The sequence below is a fragment of the Heptranchias perlo genome, chromosome 13 (genome assembly GCF_035084215.1).
Source record: "Heptranchias perlo isolate sHepPer1 chromosome 13, sHepPer1.hap1, whole genome shotgun sequence".
Taxonomy (NCBI): Eukaryota; Metazoa; Chordata; class Chondrichthyes; order Hexanchiformes; family Hexanchidae; genus Heptranchias; species Heptranchias perlo.
Window position 1 is genome coordinate 7,966,172 of NC_090337.1, and position 21,034 is coordinate 7,987,205.

The following is a 21,034-nucleotide window of genomic DNA, read 5'->3' on the forward strand; positions in this document are numbered from 1 at the left end:
ACCAAGTACCGTTATATTTACAAAGATGTCACTTCTTCCTTAATGCAACAATGCACTTCAAAAGAGAAGCCAGTCAATGCCAGAAGGCTTAAAAAAAAATCCAATGTTTTGACAACAGCCCCATGAATGTGTTAATCCTTTGAGTGCTCAGCTGAAGATCACAGTAAAGGGGTGTTCTCTGAGGTTGGGATTGAGGCACATTACTGGGGCAGTGTACGGCAGCTTTACTCTGCATCTTTCTATGCTATACCAGACCTGATCTGGAAGCCCTTGTTAGCGACACTGGGCTCCTGAAATTAGAAAGTGTTCAGTTCCCAACACGAACATCCCTCACATTGATGAGCACAAAACTCACCAAAAAAAGGGACATGCACCTTTAAGAAACTAGAGCGTGACATCTTCAAAGAGCGGAAAATTACCTCAGTATTCGTACTCAAAAGATTAAGCGCACAACACATTATACATCTGGAGAGGACCGCGTGACAGACCAGTGTTCGACAGTACACAACGGTACTCTTAGGACAGAAAGTGCTTTATTTGAAATCATAACTTGTTCCTAATTACCGCTCCACAAATCAACGACGTTCTAAGATGAAGATAAGTGGTAGAGAGGCAGGACACAGCTGGAAGGATGCAACCTTTAGAAACTGCAGGAGAGTTGACGAGATGATGTGCTGTAGGGACAACAGATTGGTTCAGGTAATTGCGAGATCGGGGAACCAAATCTGGCTAACTGCACAGGTAAATGTTTCAGGATTATGGGAGACGAGAGCTGGCACAAAAGCGGTTTGCTTAAAATACGGAAGGTCAGAGGTCTGTTACAACCGATTTATTCTCGTGCCACAGTTTTCGCGTAGATGCGACACGAAGGCCTGAAAAATTCGGCCGAGAACCAGGTGCTAAACGGCCTCCTATCCTTCCAGCATAGCGGACAGGAAGCCCTTGCTCACTATGAGCTGGAAGTGCGCCACCCCCATATTGGTGTAAGTAGCTGTGCTGGCGTCAGGAGCACAGGCCAGGATTAAGCTAACGAGAGAATATGTTATTTCAATTGGGGTCACGGGCTTCTTGCAGAAGTGGTGTTTGGCCAATTTCTAGGCCAGTAGAACTAGAGGTGAAATTGCCAGAATGATAGTGCATGTACATTTTTCTAAATTTGTTGAGATTTGCTCTTTTTTGACTCACTCTTTTATGCGTAATATTTATGTGATAGGTTAAAGGTTAAACTTTGCTCTCATGCTGACCCAATCAGACGAAGTTTGTGTAAGTGCTCTATGTGTCATTGAGGCACACAGAGTTGCTATGAAGTCATGGCAGTATCTTTCTTTCATGGGTGCAAACCTTGCCCAATGTCTGTGGAAGATGCCTACAGGCCCATTGTTGACCTGTATGGACAGGCCCAAAGCTCAGCCCCGTCAGCAGGAAGGATGTATGGCGGCCAGCGGTGCTGCCTGAGGCAAAACTGCTATCCCCCTAGAGAAACCTGAAAAACCGTCTCTTGAGGTGGGTCAGTGGTCCTCTGGCAGTAGTATCACTGGCCTCGATTTTAACTTCCCCCACCTGGCGTAAACCAGGCCGGGATTGGGTAGGGGGGGGGGGTGGGGGAGCAGTTAAAATGCAGCGGGGGGACTTATCCATTCCAATCTGTTCAACTCCAATTTTAAACTGCAGGGGGCAAGAACACTCTCCCCAACCCAACGAAGGTTTTCTTTAAAGATGCAAATTGGGCTCTGATGACAACATCGAGGCCCTGATCTGCCAATTTAATCTGAAACCTGAGCAGGGAGCAATGGTGGCTTCCCCGCTGGGCCAAACCTGCCGGGAGCTGAAGCCATAGCCAGCGAGGTAAAAGTTATTACATTTTCTTTTAGTGCCCTTGTGAGCCAGGAAGGAGCAAGAGTGCTCCTTCGAGGCCCACAAGGAGAGCTGGGGACACCCCGGGCACGGACTTCTGACCCCGCCTCCCTCCCCCCGCCTCCGGAGCTATCCGATGGATTTGCCTTGTGCCGGGGTCCGTTCCCGCAGGTGATTCCTGCCGGGTTCGGGTGGAAGTCCGATCTTGCAGATGGAAATGAGGCCCGGGAGTTAAAATCTCTCTGGGCCTCAGCATCAGAGCTTGTTGCTCGCCCTGGCCCCACTCACCGATCCTACCCAGAAGTAAAATCGAGGCCAATATCTCTTGTGTTGTGGTCAAGGTGGGTGACAAAGTAGCCCGCTAGATCAGTATCCCATCCACCACCTTAAATATCCACTCCTTCCACCAACGGCGCACCGTGGCTGCAGTGTGTACCATCCACAGGATGCACTGCAGCAACTCGCCAAGGCTTCCTCAACAGCACCTCCCAAACCCACAACTTCTACCACCTAGTAGGACAAGGACAGCAGGTGCATTGGAACACCACCATCTCCAAGTTCCCCTCCGAGTCAAACATCGTCCCAACTTGGAAATATATCGCCATTCCTTCATCGTCGCTGGGTCAAAATCCTGGAACTCCCGACCTAACAGCACTGTGAATTCAAGAAGGCGGCTCACCATCACCTGCTCAAGGGCGATTAGGGATGGGGCAATAAATTCCGGCCTTGCCAGCGACGCCCACATCCTGAGAATAAAAATATTAGTCACAATATAAGGAAGGTATAAACCAAAGGGTTTAACGAGGATGCAGCTTGATCACAGGGGAGAAGAGCAGCTGCAATGGGGAGCTGTGTCTGGATGGTCAGGTCATATTTGTTGTGACGGGGTCACACACGAGTAACTCAACCGCATTTTGATGACACAATGGCATGAATTGAATCGGCACGTTTCAGTGTTTGGCAAAGGCCTGTTAAAGGCTACTTCCCTTTCAGAGAGGTGATGACTTCAGTAAGAGGGTTTTTAACTGAAGATGAAGGTTCCTCCGACTCCTTGCTCTGGTCGTAACTGCTGTACCACAAGGTCCTCGCAGGTACATAAACTGCTATACCCTGGTCCTTGCTCGAATTTTAATACGTTGTTCTCTTCAATCGGAGATCAGCAAAGTGGAAGAGTTTGGCAGCTTTTCTTCTGGAGATGGAGAAGGTTACGATTCCTTCAGCATGTTGATCCGAGCACAGATTTTCAGTGCTGGGCCCAGCTTGATGTTCATGGCACTCATTAGGTGGTCCTCTTTCAGCAAGAGCAGAGCCTGGCCGTCAATCTCCTGGGATCGGAATTCATCTGCAATGTCTTTACAGCCTGTGTGTGAAAACCATACAAGAGGGTCAGAAATGTAATTAAAGGGATCTCTTTTTTTTTTTAAATTGAGAAACCGAGATGAAAGGCCGGTGCCCAAACTGTTGGACATCACCAAGATAAAATAGGGAAGGACCAAAGAAACTGGAATTGTTCTCCTTAGAGCAGAGGTCAAGGGGAGATTTAATAAAGGTGTTCAAAATTATGAAGGATTTTGATAGAGTAAATAAGGAGAAGCTGTTTCCACTGGCAGGAGGGTCGGAAACCAGAGGACACAGATTTAAGGTGATTGGCAAAAGAACCAGGGGAGAGATGAGAAATTTTTTTAATGCGGCGAGTTGTGAAGATCTGGAATGCGCTGCCTGAAAGGGCGGTGGGAGCAGATTCAATAATAACTTTCAAAAGGGAATTGGATATATACTGGAAAAGGAAAAATTTGCAGCGCTATGGGGGAACGAACAGGGGAGTGGGACTAACTGGACAGCTCTTTCAAAGAGGCGGCATAGGCATGATGGGCCAAATGGCCTCCTTCTGTGCTGTATGATTCTGCGAGAAGACAAGAGTAAATCAAAAAGCAGTGGTTAGGTGGCGTTAAGTTTAGGTTTCAAAAATGTGTAGATATTAGGAGGATGGGAGGACTGAGAGAGGGGCTGGGAGTTCCATAGTCTGGAGCCCCTAGAAAAGGATTATCACAGTAGGAGACCATGATGCAGGCACATTAACTACTACAATGGTGAAACTAGCCAAATCTCAGTACAGCCACATTTTTAATAATTTCCTCTATAGGGTGATTCCCCGATCCCATGCTTAATCAGGGCTGCTGTATTGTAGCCCCCACCTCTTGACCTACAATCCCTGCGATGCACGGTTTCCCTGCCGGTAGAGTGCCCCCGAACCCCCACCATTTGCACAAGCTAACAAGCAGGCAGGTGGAGTGAATATGGTGAGCACAGCACACACCTGGTAGAGAGTGTATGAACTCCCACACGTGGTCGACTGTCCACATCGTTGGGTCGGCGTGCAGCGTTTCACCGCAGTCCGACATCTCCCTCATCCTCAGCTCTCGCATTTCCCGCTCGCGTTCCCGCTCATTCTGGCGACGGCGTGTCGTCATGGCGACGGTAACAGTCTCTTCGGGAAGTGGCGAGTTGGAGGTTGCTGTGGCCTCCTCTACAGGAGTGAAACTAACAGGCATCTAGGAGGAGTTAACAATTAGATCATTTGCAGGCCATCGACTGATACAATGGTGCTGTACTTTAGAACTGTACTATTAGATTATAGTAGAAGTTGGTAATTTGATTGCTCCTCATACCCTTAAAGGTGTGCAGGTGTGCACTACCTCCCATTACTACAATGGATTATAGACTTTCCCAACACCGCTATCAATACTGCTTGATAGTTAGCAAGAGATTCAATTCTGCAAGACAGGAGCAATCTTACTAGTTTTTCTCTTGACCCACTCTCCATGAGATGGATTGCCAAGCTTTCACATTACATAGAATTTCCAGCGCAGAAACAGGCCATTCAGCCCAACTGGTCTATGCCGGTGTTTATGCTCCACCTGAGCCTCCTCTAATTATTCTACGTAATTGAATCTATGTTCAATGCACTAAGTGACTTTCTATTATAACAACTCTAAGTATGAATTAGTCACTCTTTAAGTTATATCTAACTAGAAAAATTTCATCAAGTTATAATCGCAACCCTATTTCTCATTGTTCAGCTTCTCCCCATGCACTCATCGTTTTACTGTCTTTTTGCTGGTCATAGTTCATTGTGTCAGGGCCAAGCACTATCCTTCTCTAAATCCTTTCCAACGCCTCTAGGCATTTTCATCGGCACTGTGACAAAAAACTGGCCACAATACTCCCAAGTGTGATCTCACTGTTATTTTGTACTGTTGATATCACTTCCTTGGACCTGTTTTCTAAGGATTTGCTGAAACAGCTTAGCATTCTATTTATCTTGGCAAATATTGTTGGACAATACGGCGACAATGTTTGGTCAACTAGTACACACAAACTTCACCCCTCCTGTAGCGATAGACTCTTCACCGTGTGATCAGCTGAGTTCAAATGATGGTGTCGGCTGAGATTCAAGTTCAGGATCAACTGGTTGGGATTCCATCATTCTATCTACCACCAGACCTATCAGGATGCTTCACAAAAGATAAAGATTAGGAAATGATCACTTACCTTAACTGATTTCCTGAAAGAAAACCAACGTCAAAATATTATTAACATTCAAACTAAATTTCATAAGTTTGGGTTGAAACATAACAAAAAAAAAGTAGTCACTTGAAACATGCTTATCCCTGATTCCTCCCCATCCTTCCCCCCCCAGGAGGCTCTTCACATTCTCTAGATGAGTGCCTTAGTGTCAATAGTAGTCGGCTGGATAGAACCTGTGAATGTCACGGGGCTAGTGTTAGGAAGAGGACGCAGAACATGATCGATAATTTAATTTTTAAAAAAATTACAATAACAGGAATTAGCTTTGTTTGCCATTTTTAAAATGGGTAAAGGCCTTTTTTTTACTGGCAGAACGGGCACACTGGCGCCCGCACTGAACCAAGACTGGCAGGAACACGAAAATAACCAGATCAGTGGAAGCAACCTGTGGGAGAAATGCATTTTCCAATTTTCAAGGGAAGAGTTTGCTAAATAGGAAATACACCTCCTCACTAGAGTGGTCACATGCAACTAAGCTCAGGTTCCTGCCCATACTTGGTAAGGTGCATTGAACTCTAAGGCACCGTTATCGCATACTATGACATTTTGCTTCAGTTTGGTTGGGTTTGGATACCAACTCTCCGATTATCACTGGGCTCAGGACTTTTTGACTAGAGGCCAACGTGAATTAAGCTGAAAATATAATGACTGCATCGTGAGTGTACAAGTCTTACTTTCACGTCCCTTATACCTGTCTCATAAAGTGTTCTCCTGATGCTCCTTCAAGGATGTTGGACCTCCTCCCTCGTCGGCCGAACCCATGGGCCTCTGGTTTTCTCGTCCACCGTGAGCTCTTGTCCGATTTAAAAAGCCCCATCCGTTTACTGCAACCAACGTTGTACCTGGAAAATGAGCAGAGAAGCGTCGAGGAACTCTTCAGTTTATACGTGTGAAATTCAATACATTCTCTTCCAGTGACCTCTATCACTCTCGAAGGTGCCACACGTGCAAATTCTGGGGTAGATTTTCAATTTGCCGCCCGGGTGTAAAACTGACGTGGTGAATCAGCCGCCCGTTATAGAAACCGCCCGATCTTCACTTCCACCCGTTTTTTGGGGCGGCCGATACGTAACGCTGGTTTTACACCCCCGCGGCAAGTTGTAAATCTATCCTTCTTTATCAACACTTGCACCTGATTGGCTCAATTGTCATTACAACATCAACTTGCATTTTTATAACGCCTTTAACGTAGTAAAACGACCCAAGGCGCTTCACCGAACCACATAAGAAGACATTAGTTCTGATGGAAGGTCAGTGACCTGAAACGTTAACTCTGTTTCTCTCTCCACAGATGCCGCCTGGCTTGCTGAGTGTTTCCAGCATTTTCTGTTTTTATTTAAGGAGATATTAGGACAGGTGACCAAAAGCTTGGTCAAGGAGGTAGGTTTTAAGGAGCATCGCAAAGGAGCAGAGAGGGGTGGCGGAGAGGTTTAGAGAGAGAATTCCGGAGCTTAGGTTCTAGACAGCTGAAGTTACGGCCGCCAGTGTGAAGCAAGTGGGGGATGCACAAGGGGCCAGAATTGGAGGAAAGCAGAGTTCTTGAAGGGTTGTTCGAACTATAACTGTGTGAGATGTAACTGATATTGATTACATCTCCCTGAATCACTTACTCACGCATTCCGCCATTATTATCTACTCCATACCTGCCCATTAGTGTGTTTTGTGGATTTTATTCTTGGCATTATCTCTTCTCAAGACTGTTCTACATTTTCAAGAAACTCGTTAGTTTACCACAGACTTGTATCAATCAAATGCCAACTGTCACTGCGATGTTTAACCCCATTGATATGATTAAAAAAAAAAGAAAAACTTGAATTTCTATAGCAAGATGTCCCAAAGGTACTTTTGAAGTGTAGTCACTGTTGTAATGTAGGAAACACGGCAGCCAAATTGCACACAGCAAGTTTCCCACAAACAGCAATGTGATAATGAGCAGATAATCTGTTTTAGTGATGTTGGTTGACAGATAAATATTAGCTAGGAAATCAGGGAGAACTCCCCTGCTCTTCAAAATAGCTCCATGGGATCTTTCAGACCTGAGAGGGCAGACGGGACCTCAGCTTAACATCTCATCCGAAAGGCGGCAACTCCGACAGTGCAGCATTTCTCAGTACTGCACTGGGAGTATCAGCCTGGATTGTGTGCTCTGGAGCTTGAACCCATGACCTTCTGACTCAAAGGCGAGACCTCAGAGGTGACCCACTGAGTCACGTCTGACACAGCGTTCCACAAGTCCGGAGTTGGCAAGCTGCGATAAACTTTATTGAAAGTATAACTCTTGTTTAACAGTCAGTAGACAGCTTGCGCTGACTCTAAAATCTAAGGCATATCTTAGTACATGTGCCTGCGCATATTTCAAATCATAATGTTTAGTTTAGTTCAGTTTGTGACGATATTTATACAGGGCAATCTAGCTTGGCTTGGCAGTGAGTTAATAACAAGGCCCTGTAATGTACACACCAGAACTTTTCCCACTGTATGACTGTATACACAGAGCTCAGTTGCCAAATGGAAAGAACGCCATCACCATTTACTTTGCACCCTATTGATTTCTCCCCACAGAGCTTCAAAAGGAATGGCTGGATGCTTTTCAAGGTTCTGTGCACATTAGCAAGCTTGGCAGATCTGCCAATCTGATACAGATCACTTTCATCACATCTTCTGGCAACATCTTGGAGGGAGAACTATTAAAACTGATAGATCTGGGTCATCTTGGAGATGTCATGCACAACTTTGGAAACAGTGTTTTATGCCTGGGAGCAATCAGCGTTGCCAAAATGAGGAACTATTTCCCTTTGTCCTGGGCAATAGGCTGTAATAAATAACTTGTGAAAATCTGCTTAAGTCCTGCAGTCTGCCTCACAGCTAGATTCTTGCAATAAAGCACTGAAAGCTGGAATGACACAGCAGGCATCCAAAATGGGAACAATGGGTCTATTCCGGTCCTGAACTTTCCTACGAATGAACATGTTCCCTCTTCTGTGCTACACCTAGCCAGAGTGAAAGCACTGCGATCGTGCAAATCACCATTTTGAAAATAATGCAGCAATTATAATGCATGCTCAATAAATCATGCTGCAAAACATTTGAAAATCCTCTCCCCAACTTGGAGCAATTAAGACCTCCACACCCATCGAAATTCGGTGAAGTGTTCACACAATCTCCCCCGCCACTGACTTCATTGGGACAGCATTAACCATATGAACATGGCAATATGGAACTTCTCTTGCTCTTGTTTTAATGAAGGCATCAACCTATTTAACATAGCACGGTGTCAGCTGTGGCTCAGTTGGTAGCACCCTCGCCTCTGAGTCCACAGACTTGAGCACATAATCCAGGCTGACACTCCCCAGTGCAGCACTGAGGGAATGCTGCACTGTCGGAGGAGCCATCTTTTGGATGAGATATTAAAAAGCGAGGGCCCATCTGCCCTCTCAGATGGACAGGAAAGATCCCACAGCACTATTTCAAACAAGTGCAAGGGTGATTTTCCCAGTGTCCTGGCCATTATTTATCTCTCAACCAACATCACTGAAACAGATTATCTGGTCGTTATCACATTGCTTTTTGTGGGAGCTTGCTGTGCGCAAATTGGCTGCCATGTCTCCTACATTACAACAGTGACTACACTTCAAAAGTACTTCATTGGCTGTAAAGTGCTTTGGGAGGTCCTGAGGTCATTAAAGGCGCAGTATAAATGCACGTCTTTCTTTCTTTATAAATGTCAAGACGTTTGATTGGTGGTCCCGCACGGTGTGACTTCCCTTTACGAGCAGCTCCAGTGTTCCCAGTAGCCGTTCTCCAGGTCAAGTACGCTGGTGACACCTTGTTGTTGAAAAGCGGTGTGGTTTGGGTATAATATTTTTCAAAGAAGTTGGGATTGTTTTCCTTGGAGCAGAGAAGGTTAAGGGGACGTTTAATAGAGGTGTTTAAAATTATGAAGGGTTTTGATAGAGTAGATGGGGAGAAACTGTTTCCAGTACAAGAGGGTCAGTAACCAAAGGTCACAGATTTGAGGTAATTGGTAAAAGAATCAGAGGTGAGATGAGGAAAATTTTCTTTTATGCAACTGTTGTTATGATCTGGAATGCACTGCCTGAAAGGGTGGTGGAAGCAGATTCAATAATAACTTTTAAAAGGGAATTGGATATATATTTGAAAAGGAAACATTTGCAGAGCTATGGGGAAAAAGCAGGGGAATGGGATTAATTGGATAGCTCTTTCAAAGAGCTGGCACAGACACGATGGGTTGAATAGTCTCCTTCTGTGCCATATGATTCTATGAAATCAATTTTTCAGAATTTAGTACTGATCTACATATAAGTGCAACTGTACAATCTGCTTAGAAATAATTTAAAGAAGCATACGAGTGTGTAGGCATAACTGCATATTTATAGGCAAAGTAGCAGAACATGCTTCAGGATGAGTGTTTTGTTGGCAAAGGGATGGGGTTGGGTTTGGGGATGAGGTTGGAGTTGGGGATGTGGTTGGGGATGGGGTTAGAGATGGGATTGGGGATGAGGTTGGGGGTGTGGATGGGGTTGGGGTGGGTTGGAGGTGGGGATGGGGTTGGAGTTGTGGTTGGGTTGGGGTTGAGAATGGGGATGGGGTTGGGGTTAGTGATGGGATGGGGTTGGGGTTAGTGATGGGGTTGGGGTTAGTGATGGGATGGGGTTGGGGTTAGTGATGGGATGGGGTTGGGGTTAGTGATGGGGTTGGGGTTAGTGATGGGATGGGGTTGGGGTTAGTGATGGGGTTGGGGTTAGTGATGGGGTTGGGGTTGAGGATGGGGTGGGGATGCCTGGGCAGTTGAGCACAGGGACTACCCTAACGTATCTGGGTGGCGGTGTACAATCTATGCTTGCAATGCTTGGCACGCATGGTGATCTTCAATGCTCCCCCTCGAATCAGGCTGTTGATTCCTTTGTGGACGTGTCTTGTGGAGATGACCGTCATACAGGTATGCGCCTACCTTCTAATCAGGTTGAGCAGGAAACGGTCCAGGGTCACTTCAGCTCATTTTAATTGGGTAAAGTGGATTGCTATTTAAAGGAGCAGTGACTTGCAATACAAGTGACCAGGTCAATATTATGCATTTAAGGGAAAGCTAGATAAGTACATGAGGGTGAAAGGGATAGAAGGATATGTTGATAGAGTTAGATGAAGTATGATGGGAGGAGGCCTGTGCGGAACATAAAAACACCGATATAGACCAGTTGGGCCGAATAGTCTGTTGCTGTGCTGTAAATTCTATGTAATAAGTAAAGAAAAGGTGGAATGATTTTATACATCACCAATTGCATCAGCCATGAAAAATATTTAGTCTAAAATGAACCAATAAGGGCAAAACTGGCTGAGCTCCAGTACGTTTCACATCCACAGCGATGCAAACCTTCTTTGGCAGCTGGCATGATGTTGCTACTGTAGATTTTTCAGGGCAGGCGGGCTTCTAGTTTTGTGGTGATCCTCCAGCGCTACAGCCCTCCGAGAACTGTGTGTTGCTCCAACTCTGGCCTCTTGTGCATCCCCCTACTTCCTTCGCTCCATCATTGGTGGCCGTGCCTTTAGCCATCTAGACCCGAAGCTCTGGAATTCCCTCCCCCAAACCTCTCCGCCACTCTACCTCTCTCCTCCTTTATAGACTCTGGTTAACACCTACCTCTTTGACTCAGCGTTTCGTCACCCTGTCCGAATATCTCCTTATGTGGCTCAGTGTCAAATTTTGTTTGATAACGCTCCTGTGAAGTGCCTTGGGACATTTTATTACGTTAAAGGCGCATATGTAAATACAAGTTGTTGTTGTTGTTAAAGGCATTATATAAATGCAAATTGTTGTTGTTGTTTGATAACATCCCTTTAAGAGAACTCAGTCTATTTTTTGAATAGTTAAGTCACAGGGTCAGAAATTGCTCCCCAAATAACGGAGGAGATCAGCACCGCTCTCTGTTTTTAGTGGCGAATCGAAGGAGCGAGTTCCCGCGTTTGCACATGCGCACTAAAACGCGGAAATCACGAACTCGCTCCTATTGGTCCACCGGCGATTTGACAGCTGCAATCAGAGAAATCATTGAAAAATCGCCAACTTGCTCATCTGCCCAGCTGGAAAGTAACTAATTACACCACCCAACAGGTACGCCTAAAAATACCAGGTCTAAACTAAGTTTTAAAAGCGCGCTTAGTCTTAATGACTGCCAAACAACTAAAAATTACATTTTAAAAACGTGGAATCTCATATCACTCCTTATTTTAATAGTTTTTGGTGATTAAAAAAAAATTAAATTAAAATATTACATTTGTATTTATTTTTCCCTTCTGTCTCTTTAATTTAATTCAATTATTTCTTTGGCTTTTTATTTTAAAAAATTAAATTTTTTATTTACAATGACATCCAGAATACTAACTTCAAATGAATGAAGTCTGCTCGCCTGCTTGAGCAATGCAGCCTGAATCTGTGGGCAGGACTTCTCTTCCTGACTGATTTTGTGGGCCTGTCTTCCATTCTCTGAGACTGTTCCATGCGCGTCAACTCACGCTGCTCAGAGGCTGGGTCGATAGCGCACAATTTTTTTAAAGTTTAAAATCATGCAATTCGACGCCACAGAGCCCACGGTAAGTATTTTTGTTATAATTTAATTCACAGGAGCTGCGGTGAGCGTTGTAACGCCACTCTGCCCGATTTCTGGCCCATTGTGTAATACAACAGACAACACATTCTTCCTCGGCCAAAAAAAATCCCACATGTTAAATGCAGTTACTTATGATTTATGCTGCTGACTCATTTTACTGTTTTTTTTGTCCAGCGAATCACTAAGTGTTTTACTAGCTAAGGCCACTTAAGGACACCGACTCAAGTCAGATTTGGGAGATTAGCAGATCCGATTTCTGTTGGACAGAAACTATTCCAGCTGCTTCCCATCCCAGACAAGCCACCTTAATTCAATGGAACAAAAAAAGTCAGTGGATTAAATATACAGAAGACGCACGATACTGAAAGTAGAATTGATCGCACAAACGTGAGAGAATTCACAAAGACCGCATGTACCCACGGGTTGCGTAGGTCCTCCTCATTGATCAGGTGAACTCCATATTTATTAAAGCCAAGAAATCACGGCCGATGACGCTACCAGTGAATGCTTAATGTGTTCACATTAATATTCACATTCACATCCACATGTGCTCTCTACTATTTTAAACAGGTTAACGCCCACGTTCATTTAGCAGGTGAAAATGTCATATGAACACGGTAAGCATTTGTAGGTTAAGTTTGCATCAGTAACTAGGCTCATAAGTGCATTCGTTTTAAACGAATGAAGGGGTTTGATAAAGGTGACGTTTGGGCAGACTTTATGGATAAACAGGTGGGCACGGGGCGGTGGTGTGATTACAAACAAAAGAAACCACAAACTAAACTTATGGAATAATTAAAGAGTTGCTTATTTAACGAAAAGATAATCACCCGGTTTATCGAAAAGATAACTAACTTATTGAAAAGATAACTTATTTATCGAAAAGATAACTAACTTATTGAAAAGATAACTTATTTATCGAAAAGATAACTGCACCTTAATCAGCACAGAAAGACATGAAAAATACAACAGTTAGTCTCATACCTTTTAGCGCATGACATAGAGCAGAATCGCTTTGACCGTCTGAATTTGTGAGCATAATCCATTTTCCCACAGAACTCACACTTGAGCATGTCTGGGTCACTGCCCTCCATCCCTTCTGAAATTATAATCAGAAGAAAAAAAATAATTCCTTGCGGTAAATCAGAACTAAAGAAACAGGCTGCTCCGCTGCTTCTGCCAGCCTGCTGATCTTCCTGCCCTCCTTCAGATTGGTGGCGTCACCTTCAAGATTCCCACTTCTATCTCGGCATCCCTGCCATTGGTGCAGCACAATGGGACTCCAACACGCTGTGACACGTAGCGGCAGGAAACAGGCTTGGATCCACGATGCTCTGCACAGCACGTTCCTGATCTCAGCTGTCCTGTCAGGAGGAGGAGGAGGAGGAGGAGAGAAATCCAAAGGGACTTTTCCTTCTTTGAACATAACATCAGGCATCTTAAGGACATTGACCTCTTCTGACAACTTATTCCACTACTCTCTCTTGGGCTCTGCCTGACCCTCCCACCTTACTCAGAACTCCCTCATTTTCAGCTCGCATATCAACCCTCATAATAGCGAACAATTTGCCTGGATCAACTTTTCAAGATGAAGGGAGTCGACAGACAAACGGCCTCGATTTTAACTCGGGTCGGGGGCGGTCGGGGGGCAGTTAAAATAGAGAGGTGGGGGGAACTTACCCACTCCTTTCCTACCTTGGTCTGACCGACTGCAATTGTAAATTGCAGGCAGCAAGCACACCTACCCCAAGTCGGTGGGGTCCTCTTTAAATATGCAGATCAGACTCCAATTATGTCATCGGGGTCCGAAATGCAATTTTAACCTCAGGCCTGAGCGGGGAAGTAGTCGTGGTTCCCCCCCCGCAACAGGCCAAACCCGCTGGGAAGAGCAGCCGGGGCCAGAACAGGCCCAGCGAGGTGAATTATTTTTTTCTATTTTTAGTTTCCTTGTGGGGCCAGGTGGAGCAGGAGTGTTGCTCCACACCCCATAAGGAAACCTTGGGCCTCCTCTGCTCTGGGATTCCTCTCCCTTGCCCATCGAACTCACTTTGAAAGAGAAAGGCTTGCATTTTTATAGGGCCTTGCACGACCTCAGGACGTACCAAAGGACTTTACAGCCAACGACGTACTTTTTGAAGTGTAGTCACTTCTGTAACGTAGGAAACACGGCAGCAAATTTGCGCACAGCAAGATCCCACAAACAGCGAGGTGGTAATGACCAGATCATTTGTTTTAGTGATGTTGGTTGAGGGACGAATATTGGCCAGGACACCGGGGAGAACTTCCCTGCTCTTCTTCGAAATAGTACCTTGTGATCTTTTACATCCACCTGTGAGGGCCGACAGAGCCGCGGTTTAATGTCTCATCTGAAAGATGGAATGTCAAACTAGATTTTGTGCTCCGGTCTCTGGAGTGGGACTTGAACCCACAACCTTCTAACTCAGAGGCAAGAGTGCTGCCCACTGAGCCGCGGCTGACACCTTAGTGCCAGGGACCGCTCCCTCTGGTCCTCGGTGGTGCCTCCGACCGGCTTCCCACCGACACTCCGGCCGTTTTGGTCGGGAAGTCGGCAAGCGGCATTCAAACGAGGCCTGGGCGTTAAAATCAGGCCGAGCCCTCATGCTGCCGATCCCGGACGGGAGTAAGAATCGAGGCCAGAGGCTCGATGAGTTTGTCCGGGCAGTACCCGAGATCAGGTAGGTTCGATCGGTCGGTCTGTGCCGATTCAGTCTCAGCCCACCTGAGTTAGGGAGGGAAAGGTTGACCAGGATTCCCATCCCTGATTGGGTGATGATGGGCTTGGCTCGTCTCCCAACAGGACCAGTTTAGACTCAGGCAGAAAGGATGGTAACGTTAGTTTCGAAAATGGGCCTCATAGAATCTTACAGCACAGAAGGAGGCCAGTTGGCCCATCGTGCCTGTGCCAGCTCTCTGAAAGGACTATCCAATTAGTCCCATCCCCCTGCCTCTTTCCCATGACCCTGCAAATTTTTCTTTTTCAAGTATTTGTCCAATTCCCTTTTGAAAGTTACTATTGAATCTGCTTCCACCACCCTTTCAGGCAATGCAATCCAGCTTCACTTCCAATTAACAACTCGCTGCGTAAAAAAAAAATTCTCTTCTCCCCTCTGGTTCTTTTGCCAATCATCTTAAATCTGTGTCCTCTGGTTACCGACCCTCCTACCAGTGGAAACAGTTTCTCCTTATTTACTCTGTCAAAACCCCTCATAATTTTGAACCCCTCTATTAAATCTCCCCTTAACCTTCTCTGCTCTAAGGAGAACAACCCCAGCTTCTCTAGTCTCTCCACATAACTGAAGTCCCCCATCCCTGGTACCATTCTAGTAAATCTTCTCTGCACCCTCTCTAAGGCCTTGACATCTTTCCTAAACTGTGGTGCCCAGAATTGGACAACAATCCTCCAGCTGAGGCCTGAGAATCTGCCACAGTGATTTAAAAAGAAACCTCAACCTTTCTAGGACATGTAGGGTTGCCAACACTGACTGGATGCATTCCTGGAGGTTTCATCACATGACCTCCTCCCTCCAACTGCCCCGCCCCCAGGCTGCCCCCATTGGTAGCCCAACATGTCCATCCTCGCGGTGCTCCACCTTCCCACGGCCAATTGGAAAGTGAACAGACTCTTCATTACCCAGTCGGATGATTCTTGACTGTCAGTCAAACAGCCTTTTCTTTCTTAACTCCAATGTTTTATAATTAATAAGCAAAAGTGTTTTTATGTCCCTATGATTTTTCTCTCCCAGCAGTGTCCTGGAGATTCCTGGAGACTCCAGGACAATGCTGGAGAGTTGGCAACCCTAAGGACATGTTGAATTCTGTTAATATCTACAAAGGTCTCCCAAGCTGGTCCTAGCTCCTCACGTCACAGTGACACTTCAGTCCATCACACACTTCGAACTGGCCATGAGAAAGAATCAGGCAAGACTGAACAGCTGGGGCTCTTTTCTCTGGAAAAGAGAAGGCTGAGGGGTTGACCTAATAGAGGTCTTTAAAATTATGAAGGGATTCGATAGGGTGGACATAAAGAGGATATTTCCACTTGTGGGGGAATCCAAAACTAGGGGCTATAAATATAAGATAGTCACTAATAAATCAAATAAGGAATTCAGGAGAAACTTCTTTACCCAGAGAGTGGTGAGAATATGGAACTCGCTCCCACATGGAGTAGTTGAGGCGACTAGCATAGATGCCTTTAAGGGAAAGTTAGATAAACACATGAGGGAGAATGGAATAGTAGGATATGCTGATAGGGTTAGATGAAGTAGGGAGAGAGGAGGCTCATGTGGAGCATAAACACCGGCATAGACCATTTGGCCGAATGGCCTGTTTCCCTGCTATGTAATTCTATTAATCTTTTCCCACATTCTGCAAGAAATGGTTCACAAACCTTCACCGGTGAGGTCATCCAAATCGCTGTCGAGAGACTCTTCCAGCTGTTTGCCTGCGCTGCTCTGGAGCTCTCCGACTGACTGGATGGAGGTGGGGGATGTGGCCGGACCTTCGCAGTGCAGCTTCTGCTTGACCGGCTGCTCAGTCAGCAGAGAGGAGCGGCTCACCTGTCGGAGTGAGGTCATTCTAGTCAAGTTCTTAAAGTCATCCAATCGGGACTCAAGCAAAGTCAAACCTTGGGGCTAAATTATGATGACAGGTTGCACAGACTAGGCTTGTATTCCCTTGAGTTTAGAAGATTGAGGGGCGATCTAATTGAGGTGTTTAAGATGATTAAAGAATTTGACGGGGTAGATAGAGAGAAACTATTTCCTTCCTTTGGGGGAGTCCAGAACAATGGGGGCATAACCTTAAAATCAGAGCTAGACCATTCAGGGGTGATGTCAGGAAACACTTCTTCACACAAAGGGGAGTGGAAATCTGGAACTCTCTCCCCCAAAGAAGCTGTTGAGGCTGGGGGTCAATTGAAAACTTCAAAACTGAGACTGATAGGTTTTTGTTAGCTAAAGGTATTAAGGTTTACAGAACCAAGGCGGGTAGATGGAGTTTTGATACAGATCAGCCATGATCTAATTGAATGGCGGAACAGGCTCGAGGGGCTGAATGGCCTACTCCTATGTCCCTATGTCACGGGAACCTGAGCATCAGCTCAGCTTACAGATGATAATATCAGCTCCTTTGCCAACTAGGTTAGAATTAATAATTAAACATGAAAAATCAATGAACAGGGAAGCAGCACTCACAACATCGCTAAAATTTATAATCACAGAATCTTACAGCGCAGAAGGGGACCATTTGGCCCATCGTGCCTGTGCCAGCTCTTTGAAAGAGCAATCCGTTTAGACCCACTCCCCTGCCCTTTCCCCATAGCCCTTCAAATTTTTCCTTTTTAATTTACGCCAAGGTCTGATCCTAATCGCCCTTTTTCCAGCCGTTCTAAAGCAAGGGGTGACTGAGAGACACCAGTAAGTGGACAGGTATCTGCCTTTATACCTTAAAGGTTTTGAGGCAATTCAACAGAGTATGGTTCCCCTTTAGGTGAGTATTTTTTTGCCGGGATTTACAGATCTCCTTCACATTGCACGACTTTGGTTATTTGAACAATCTATCGAGCCCGATGTATTAATTCTGTGAGACATATTGTATGCCAGACAATCTTCCACTGTAATTAAAATTAGATAAGAATCATTAAAATTCTGCCTGGAATTTCACTGTGATCTCCTGATTAGGGAATAAAATGTTGTGAAGAATAAGGTTATTCATTCAACGGTAACTAACTGTAGTGACATTGTATCCTCTTGAAAACAAAAAAAAAATGGATATTTTGGCCAGGCAAACCCGATTATCACATCACAGGGGAACTGTGCACTGGGTCAAAAAGGAAAATTAAATGTACAATTTGTTCTGTTCCTTTTTAATATCACATACATAATAAATAACGGATGACAATAGTTGCAATTCACTATTTGTGTACGACAAGCGGTTATGCAACATGGAATTTCAGGGCCAATAAGCCAATTCAGGTCATTTCAGGTTCCAGATTCACTCCGGTATCAATTGCCTAACCTTTGATTGTGTTAGATGCTACGAGAGAGGCATTGTTAGCCAGTTGGGATACCTGCGTGTACAACAAAACCAAAGAAAGAAGAAATAACTTGCATTTATATAGTGCCTTGCATGACCTTAGGAAGTCCCAAAGTGCTTCACAGTCAATGAAGCAACAGGGCACGGTAATGTAGTGGTTATAATACTGGGTTAGTAATTCAGGGGCCTGGTCTAATAATCCAGAGAATATCAGTTCAAATCTCCCCACGGCAGTTTGAGAAATTGAATTCAGTTAAAATAAATCAGGAAATACAAACCTGGTACCAGTAAAAGTAACCATGAAGCTGCCAGAGTGTTGTAAAAACCCAAACTGGTTCACCAATGTCCTTTAGGGAAGGAAACCTGCTGCCCTTATTTGGTCTATATGACTCCAGTCTCACCCCAACGTGGTTGACTGGACTGACATGTATCTAGAATGGCCCAGCAAGCCACTCAGTTATGTCAAACATCTACAGAACAAGGATCACGGTTATCTTTTCAGGGCAACTAGGGATGGGCAATAAATGCCGGCCTTACCAGCAACGCCCACATCCCGAGAATGATTTTTTTAAAAAGCACTTTTGAAATGAAGTCACTATTGTAATGCGGGGGAAATTATGCACAGCCATATCCCATAAACAAGAGATAAATGACTAATTAAACAGTTTTACTGATGTTGGTTGAGGGAAAAATATTGGCCAGGACCCCGGGGAGAACTCCCCTGCTCTTCTTCGAATAGTGCCAGGGGATCTTTTACATCCACCTGAGAGGTCAGACGGGGCTTCAGTTTAATGTTTCATCTGAAAGACAGCACCTCCGACAGTGCAGCACTCCCTCAGTACTGCACTGGGAGTGTCAGCCTGGATTTTGTGCTCAAGTTTCTGGAGTGGGGCTTGAACCCACAACCTTGTTACTCAGGGGTGAGAATGATGCCCCTGAGCCACGGCTGACTCCAATTACTTACTGGCTAAACTCATTGCCCAATGTGCAAGCTGAGCCACAAAGACCAGGGAGTTCATCAGATTCGATCCTCAGCCTGTATTGAGTTAGTTAATCTTAGCTGGGCGGGGTGTGGGGGTGGGTCACAGTGTTCCGGAAGCTTCAACACCTGGGGCTAGGGTGAAGATTTAAAAAAAAACTTAATGGCCAAGGGTCCTGCTCCTGATTGCTATCCAGTGATTCCTGTTGAACAGCGTGTGTTGGGTAAGAACAAGTTCTAGTGCTATCCTCCCATCATAGAATCATGGAAAGAAACGGCATAGAAGGAGGCCGTTCGGCCCATCGTGTCCGTGCCGGCCGAAAAAGAGCTATCCAGCTCAATCCCACTTTCCAGCACTTGGTCCGTAGCCCTGTATGTTACGACACTTCAAGTGCACATCCAAGTACTTTTTAAATGAGTTGGGGGTCTCTGCCTCTTTCGGGCAGTGAGTTCCAGACTCCCACCACCCTCTGGGTGAAAACATTTCTCCTCAGCTCCCCTCTAATCCTTCTACAAATTACTTTAAATCTATGCCCCCTGGTCACTGACCCCTCTGCTTAGGGAAACAGGTCCTCCCTATCCACTGTATCTAGTCCCGTCATAATTTTATATACCTCAATTAAATCTCCCCTCAGCCTCCTTTGTTCCAAAGAAAACAACCCCAGCCTATCCAATCTTTTCTCATAGCTAAAATCCTCCTTCCCTGGCAACATCCTCATAAATCTCCGCTGAACTCTAGTGCAATCACATCTTTCCTGTAATGTTGTGACCAGAACCGTACGTAGTACTCAAGCTGTGGCCTAACCAATGTTTTATACAGTTCTAGCATAACTTCCCTGCTCTTATATTCTATGCCTCGGCTAATAAAGGAAAGTATCCCGTATGCCTTTTCAACCACCCATCTACCTGTCCTGCTACCTTCTGTGGACATGCACTCCAAGGTCCTTTTGTTCCTCTGCACCTCTCAGTATCCTCCCATTTATTGTGTACTCCCTTGCCTTGTTTGCCCTCCCCAAATGCATTACCTCACACTTCTCTGAATTGAATTCCATTTGCCACTTTTCTGCCCACCTGACCAGTCCATTGATATCTGCATGGTTGAATAGTCTGTAACTACTCACAGTATAAATTTTAAAATTCTCATTCCTGTTTTCAAATCCCTCCATGGCCTCACCCCTCCCTATCTCTGTAACCTCCTCCAGCCCCACAACCCTCCAAGATCTCTGCGCTCCTCCAATTCTGGCCTCTTGTGCATCCCCGATTTTCACTGCTCCACCATTGGCGGCCGTGCCTTCAGCTGCCTAGGCCCTAAGCTCTGGAATTCCCCCCCAAACCTCTCCACCCCCTACCTCTCCCTCATCCTTTAAGATGCTCCTTAAAACCTACCTCACCTGTCCTAATATCTCCTTATGTGGCTCGTGTCAAATTTTGTTTGGTAACGATCCTGTGAAGCGCCTTGGAACGTTTTACTACATTAAAGGCAGTATACAAATGCAAGTTGTTGTTGTTCTAGGCTCACAGAGATTGGGCTGAGGTATTGGAGGGCAGCAATGCTCTAGTATGAAACGACGGAACTGAAGGGGGGAAAATCGGAGGGACGTTAATAATAAAAAAAAGACAAGCTTTACTCACGGGGAATGGCTCCAGTCCCTCCTGAATAACGAATCCTTCAATCACGTGAGTCAGGATCTGCGGTTTCACAATGGCCTGCGGTGGCTTGTTGTCCGTCCCTGGAGAGTTGCTGGAGGAGACAGCGCCGCTGGGTTTCATTTTGGCTGGCGGGACAATGAGAGACGAGGGGCTGGAGAACCGCAGGGTGTCTGCAGAGGACCTGATAACAGAGGCACTTGCTGAGGTCACAATAGGCGGCCCTGTTCGTTCTGGAAGACAAATAAACGTTGCTGATACGACAAAGTAAAATCTCTTCTACTAG

General features: G+C 45.5%; 1 protein-coding gene across 3 annotated transcripts in view; it reads right to left on the reverse strand.

The window, feature by feature from the left end:
- Positions 1 to 511: 511 nt before the first annotated feature.
- Positions 512 to 21,034, reverse strand: part of LOC137331250 (polyhomeotic-like protein 3) — a 67,744-nt gene continuing 47,221 nt past the window's right edge. For all 3 annotated transcript variants that reach the window (XM_067994909.1, XM_067994910.1, XM_067994907.1), the window contains 6 exons: positions 20,734 to 20,981; positions 16,477 to 16,645; positions 13,053 to 13,167; positions 6,134 to 6,284; positions 4,172 to 4,406; positions 512 to 3,214 (listed from right to left, as the gene is read on the reverse strand). In XM_067994909.1, the coding sequence (XP_067851010.1) occupies positions 3,060 to 3,214; positions 4,172 to 4,406; positions 6,134 to 6,284; positions 13,053 to 13,167; positions 16,477 to 16,645; positions 20,734 to 20,981 (1,073 nt within the window). In that variant the 3' untranslated portion in view covers positions 512 to 3,059. The remainder of the gene's footprint in view (positions 3,215 to 4,171; positions 4,407 to 6,133; positions 6,285 to 13,052; positions 13,168 to 16,476; positions 16,646 to 20,733; positions 20,982 to 21,034) is intronic.